Source organism: Nilaparvata lugens, chromosome 4 (assembly GCF_014356525.2).
Source record: "Nilaparvata lugens isolate BPH chromosome 4, ASM1435652v1, whole genome shotgun sequence".
Lineage (NCBI taxonomy): Eukaryota > Metazoa > Arthropoda > Insecta > Hemiptera > Delphacidae > Nilaparvata > Nilaparvata lugens.
The window spans coordinates 27,657,263-27,664,194 of NC_052507.1; the positions used below are offsets into that span (position 1 = coordinate 27,657,263).

The window sequence follows — 6,932 nt, forward strand, 5'->3', positions numbered from 1 at the left end:
CTTGAAGTGTTTGATCAAATTAGAATAATTGTAATTTGTGTGAATTAATAGTAAAAAATAAAAATATTTAAAAAATGAAAACTCTATAGAAATAATATTTTTCATATGCATTCAAAGAGCATGCAATATTCATTGCATACTTTCTTTCTATTCTTGAAGATGTTCTCTAATTTATGTAATTTGCATGAGTTGACAAACCATATGCATATCGATGGCTTAGAAGTGAAACCTCGTAAGTCGTAATTTTCCTCAATTGTGATATGGATGTGTTAATTTGTAGAAAAATCAGCTGCTTCGAACTAGATTAACCTCGTAAATCAGAAAAATTATTTAGTCTGAAAAATAAGCAATCTAAAAATACCTCGTATGTGAGGTATCAAGAAGGCACTGCAAATGAATGGAGTAACCTCGTAAGTAACAGAGATCCTGTATGAATCTAATGGTGCAGTCTGTGTCTTGATGTAGCTGTCTGGTTTTCGTTACATTTCTAGCCTATTCAATCAGGTAAGTGTTATGAGTGAAGCATTATTGATAACTGTATTAGTCGTTTTGATAGGAAAGTATTGTAACCCTAGCCTAAGATGATTATTTCAACAGCAAAAAACAAACTCAAACCTCAATACAACTTACAAGGTTTCACTTTTCAGTAGTGTTAACTTACAAGGTTTCACTTTCCAGTAGTGTAAACCTCAACAAAGGGTTTTTTTTCAGAAAATATGGATCCTCTTGAAACCAGCCAACAGAATCTGATGGGTGTAGACCTGGATGATGATGGATGGATCGATGATTGGATGAGTGATCTACATAATTGCCCTTCTGCTCAAATAGAATTAACTGAGAATGGAACTTCAAGAGCATCTTTAATTCCACACAATTGCAGCTCAAGCCCACACAAAACTTGTGAAAACGTCACTGAGGAAACATGCATAAGAGAAGATGAAACTGCCTATTATAAAATTGTTGACAGTGAAGATAATCTCATCATGGATGCTACTACTTTTCTGCCAGTCAATCCTGAAATAGAAGCTGACAGACCTTCAAGAACAGCTTCAACCCCAACAATGACTACTTGTACAAGTAATTTAGATGAAGAAAACAGTCGTGATTGTAACTTTTTGGAATCTTGTAGTTCTATTGAAATTGAACACAGTTACAGTTCAAGTCCAAACAAAACTTGTAAAAATAATAACATCGACATCATGGAAGAGATTATGAAAGAGCCTGGAACTGGAAATTGCCAAATTGTGATTAATAAAAATAATGATGTCATCGTGGAAGAAAGTATAAAAGAATCTGAAACTGCCTGTGACCAAATTTCTTCATTTCTGCCTCAAGAAACCAATATTAATCTATGTGATGAAGAATATGGAAGTAATGATGAAGCAGCTGCAGATGATCCAGATTATGTTGTATCAGAACAAAGCTCTTTAGATGACATCATTGATGTGAATCAAGAAGAATTAATTGAAAATAATGCTTTGGGTAGGTTCATCAATAAAAGAAATAGAAAAGGCCAAGCAAAACGTGAAGAGTGGTTTGATTCCAAAAATAAAAAGCTCCGTGAACAAGGGAAACAATACACTGGATGGAAAAAAGAAGAAAGTGGGAAAAGTAAAAGAGGAAAAGAGAGAAAATCAAGAAAATTAGGACCAAGATGCCAAGGTAGGGGATGTCAAAGATCTGGGAGAACCTGTAATGAAGTTTCAAATGATGAGAGAGAAACTATTTTCAGAGACTTCTGGACAAATTTATCTTGGGGTCAGAAAAAGACCTATATTGCCTCATTGGTGAGCTGTGGAATGAAGAAGAGTGTCAAGAATCCAGGAGCAGCTTCAAGGCGGAAGTCAACATTAACATACACTGTTAAAACCACAAATGGTGTAGTTCATAAAGTTTGTAAACCCTTTTTCTTAAATACCTTCGCTTTAGGGGAGTGGACAGTCAAGAATTGGGCAGCAGATTCCACCAATGCTGCTCAAGGGCATGCAATCACACCTGCAAAAGTAGCTAGACCAAGAAGAGGGCTTGGTGAGAATAACCCAAGAGCTGCAGCAAAGCTGAATGAATTTTTGGACAACATGCCCAAACTACCAGCTCACTATTGTAGGAGGGACTCTTCAAAGCTGTATATTGAGCCAGTATTTGGAAACCGAATGGCAGATGTCTATGCAGAATATAAAAGGCAGTGTGAAAATGATGAAGAACCAATAAAACCGTTGTCCACATGCACATTTTACAAGATAATCCATAGCAAAAAACTATCATTTCAGCAGCCAAAAAAAGACAGATGTGACTTTTGTGTTGCAAAAGATGCTGGACTAATCAGTGAAGAAGATTACATTGAACATGTTAAATTGAAAGATAGGGCCAGACAAGAAAAAGCTGATGACAAGCTGAAAGCTGATGAAGGTTCTCTATTTGTCATTAGCCAAGATGTCCAAGCAGTGAAGGTGTGTCCAAGTTTAAATGCATCAGCTCTATACTTCAAAACAAAATTAGTCTGTCACAATTTTTCAATTTATGAGATGAAGTCTCATTTTGCAAAATCATTTTGGTTCAATGAGACACAAGCTGACTTATCAGCATCAACCTTTGCCAGCTGTGTAATAGACTTTTTAGAGAATCGGTGGAATAAAGATGAGAAGACTCCTATTGTTATTTGGAGTGATGGTTGCACTAGCCAAAATAGAAATGTGATAATGGCAAATGCTCTGTTATCTTTCAGCAAGGAACATGATGTTGAAATACAACAAAAGTTTTTGGAAAAAGGCCATACTCAGATGGAAGTGGACTCAATACATGCCATGATTGAAAACAAAATCAACAATCAGCCAATCCACTTACCAAGTGACTATATAAGGCTGGCAGCATGTGCCAGATCAAATCCAAGCCCTATTGAACAAAAGGAACTCACCTACGACTTTGTGAAAAACTTTGCTAAGGCAGACCTATTGATGTATGATAGTATTAGACCTGGTAGAAAACCAGGTGATCCTGTGGTGACAGATATAAGAGTGATTCGCTACAAAGATGGTGAGATTTCAGTCAAAACAAAATCATTTGATAATGAATTTCTTGCTATTCCTCAAAGAAAACGGAGGAACACTGTTGCTAAATTAGCTCAATTCAAACAACTACACAAAGAACCACTAAAAATAACAAAAACTAAATGGACCCACTTGCAGCAACTTAAATCAGTGATACCTACAGACTGCCATCCATTCTATGATACTATAGCTTATGAATAAATTAGATAAGGGCTTTCATCTTTGAAATTTTATTTTGATAAGTTTTTTTTACTGATAATGGCATGTATGGAGTCCACTTCCATCTGAATTGTTGGCCCTATCTATGACTTATTTACTATTATTTCTATTTTTATTACTTGTTACTATAATATTAATTAATAATAGACATACTTCATTTGACATTGATGACATGCTCTCTTTTTCATTTTAATTCGATTTTTTGCAAGAATTCATTAATTTTGGTTATTGTATGAGGCCTATAAATAACCACCATTGAAGTCTGCTGAAGTTTTGTTTTGTCCAATCATGAAACAAGCATTTTACTTTGAGGTTTTGTATTGAAAATTTTTATGTAAATGACTATGTATTACTTGGAGCTTTAGTATTCAATATCTTAGTATAAATGACCATGTATTAGTATAAATGACCATTGGTGTACTTATATTGACATGACTTTATTTTATTTTAAATTTTATTTTGATAAGTTTTTTTTACTGATAATGGCATGTATGGAGTCCACTTCCATCTGAATTGTTGGCCCTATCTATTACTTATTTACTATTATTTCTATCTTTATCACTTGTTACTATAATATTAATTTATAATAGACATACTTCATTTGACATTGGTGACATGCTCTCTTTTTCATTTTAATTCAATTTTTTGCAATAATTCATTAATTTTGGTTATTGTATGAGGCCTATAAATAACCACCATTAAAGTCTGCTGAAGTTTTGTTTTGTCCAATCATGAAACAAGCATTTTACTTTGAGGTTTTGTATTGAAAATTTTTATGTAAATGACTATGTATTACTTGGCGCTTTAGTATTTAATATCTTAGTATGAATGACCATGTATTAGTATAAATGACCATTGGTGTACTTATATTGACATGAATTCTCTTTTATTTTTAATTATTTTTTTGAAATGATATGCTCATTAAATTTGGTTATTGTTTGAGGCCACCGTTGAAGCCTGCTGAGGATTAGTTTTGTGTTGTCCAACCATAAAGCTTGCATTGTATGATTTTTACTTGGAAGTTTAGTATTCAATGTCTAAGTATAAATGATGAGCATGTATAACTTCAGACTTATAACTTTTATTTTATAATAATTTGAGATACTGTGCTTCCTTTTATATGGACATGCTTTCTTCTTTTATTTTCATTGCAATAATGTGTTCATCAACTCATGTTACTGTATGAGGCCTATAAATACCATTGATGCCTGCTAAGGTTTAGCTATGTGTTATCCAATCATGTAACCATGCTTTGATGATTTATTTTTATTGAAAGTTAGGATCCAATAGCCTAATATAAATGTCAATGTAACTTTGTACTGAAAATATTGTCTAATAATAATAATGATTTACAATCTTAAGTATAAATTATTCTAGTTGAAAAAGAGAGAAAAGGATGTAGGAATTAATTTTTCATTAATTTATGGTTGGGTCTTGGGGCATGTTCTTTTGCTGATGTGCATCATATCCTGGATATTCGTAGCGGCCATACCCAGATTCAGCTGTATTCATAAAGAATCCAGCCGATGTAGATGCTTGATTGTATGCAGGTTGATTGTACTCCTGTTTTTTTAATAATTCTATCTCCTTCTTGTTTACTAAATTGAAAATATCTCTTTTCAATTCAGCTTAGTCCAATTCTGAAAATCGCATCATGCTTTCACTGATGTCTTCGAAGAAAGTCATCAATTTCCTCTTCTTTAACATTTCGGGAGTTTCTTCTTTTGTCGTTTTTCTTTCTGCAATGAAATTTGTCAGTGCTTGACTTAAATGTGTAGTTGGCAAAGTTTTCAACTTGTTCGTTGGAAGTCGAGCTGAAACCGGAGGTCGAGCTGTAACTGGAGCTTGAGCTGAAGCTGGAGTTGAAGCTGGAGCTGGTGACAAAGAGGTGGTAGCTGGAGATACATCCGGTGTCCCTACGTAATCCGTTTCATCACCCACCTCAACACTCAACGACTCAGTCACATCTTCATGGGGAGACAAATTACTCACCGTCTCTCTTTCTTGAATGTGAGGTTTTAAAAAGGCCATCTGGTCCTCATACCGCCATTTTATCATGTTTGTCGCGGCTTGTCCACTGACAGTTTTTCGCCGTTGAAGTGCTCTCCTGTAGTATGAACGAAGATTTCTCAATTTCGATTTGCAGTCATCTACAGATAACTGCATTTTAATTGCAATTTCCTTCCATAGATTTTCTCTAATGATATTGTAATCATAATCTGCATGCTGCAGATTATACTAACTTTCACTTTCTCGTCATCAATACAATCAGTTTCTCGTCATCCATTACGAATTTACGTTTTTAAAAACTATTCTCGCAATAGATTGTAAAGGGATGAAGCATCGACTAGAACTGAATGAGGGTAGTAGGGTAGAACGCTTGTAAACATCTGCAAGCCAGAACAGCCGGCAGGTATACACGAAGATGACCGAGACTGTACGGAAACAGCCGAAGCCGCTTCGGCGACCCACAGGGCATGAGACCGTGGCCTTGAAGAGCTCTCTGAAAGAGCTCTCAAATGACACAGTCGCAACACCAACGCAGTACGGTACCAGCACAGTCCCCTATGTGTGAATGACTCTAGGCTCTAGCCAAATATTTAAAGTGGAGAGACCGTTTTGACGAATCCATCTAAAATCGACCGGCCGCAGTCCCATCGCAAACGCAACGCACACAGTCCCACATGTCTGAATCAACCTTTACTGTCCTTAGGATCATAAGACCTGTATTCATGAACGATTCATGAATTCTTATCTTAACTGAATACGACGAAGGTGCCTAGAAACAAAGTACTAACTTCATAACATGGATGGTACTATCACGCATGATCGTGCAAAATAATAATCTTAAATTTGATTGAAAAATTGATAGCTAAGCCGAGTATGAATTCAAATCCGTATTTACTTTGGAAAGGATAATTGGGTGATACAGAGAGACGGGACATCAGCGAGTATCTTTCCACTAGTAAGATATACTAGAGACAGTTTAGAGGATGGTTCAGAGCTTGATTAACAAAGCGGTGATTGCTACCAGAAGGCTGATTCAAAGCATGATTCGCCTTGCCTAAAGGTTGAATTAAGTGTAATTGTTCAGCACCCCATTCGAGGTATGTTGTTGCGAGCGGATACGGAGATACTACATCCCTTAGCCACCAAGCATCATGATTGCAGTTCTTGATAAATAATTGTTATTGGGTTACATTTGATGAATTAATATCTACGATTGAATAAGGAATGAGACAATTCGAAATCAATTCAACAGTTGTTTTTATGAAAATTGAATTTGACAAAATAGTATATTACTAAGAAGGAATGCATAGATTCATGTTAATGCAGCATTTTATTTGAGTCTATTACACTCAAGTTGGAATGAAAAGAAGATTTGAAGCATTCCATATGTATCAGATCAACCCATTTATAAATTAACAATTTCCTGCTCACACCTACTATCTATATAAATTGACAACATTGAGTACAAGTACTAACAATAATATTGCTGTGTTAATTTATGGAAAAAAAATGTTCAAGTTCAATTTAATATTTACAAACTTCCCATCTCTTAATGCCAATTTTCCATCAACTACTAATCAATCAAGACTATCAATTTCACTATCAGTCTTCAAAATTTAAATTATCTTCTCATGTAGCCTATTAGAGTTAATTAGT

At 34.9% G+C, this 6,932-nt stretch overlaps 2 protein-coding genes across 2 annotated transcripts; one reads left to right on the forward strand and one right to left on the reverse strand.

Moving 5' to 3' along the window:
- The first annotated feature begins 210 nt into the window (after positions 1 to 210).
- LOC120351131 lies at positions 211 to 4,617 on the forward strand. The gene is made up of 2 exons (XM_039427267.1): positions 211 to 504; positions 712 to 4,617. The coding sequence occupies exon 2, from the start codon at positions 717 to 719 to the stop codon at positions 3,246 to 3,248; it is 2,532 nt and encodes an 843-aa protein (XP_039283201.1). The 5' UTR covers positions 211 to 504; positions 712 to 716; the 3' UTR covers positions 3,249 to 4,617.
- LOC111055536 lies at positions 4,618 to 6,537 on the reverse strand. Its single transcript, XM_022342750.2, has one exon. The coding sequence runs from the start codon at positions 5,430 to 5,432 to the stop codon at positions 4,896 to 4,898; it is 537 nt and encodes a 178-aa protein (XP_022198442.2). The 5' UTR covers positions 5,433 to 6,537; the 3' UTR covers positions 4,618 to 4,895.
- Between the last annotated feature and the right edge of the window lie 395 nt (positions 6,538 to 6,932).

What these genes read in the sequence shown, in the direction of transcription:
- LOC120351131 (XM_039427267.1), top strand. Translation starts at nt 717, where the DNA reads ATGGATCCTCTTGAAACCAGCCAACAGAATCTGATGGGTGTAGACCTG.
- LOC111055536 (XM_022342750.2), bottom strand. Translation starts at nt 5,432, where the DNA reads ATGCAGTTATCTGTAGATGACTGCAAATCGAAATTGAGAAATCTTCGT.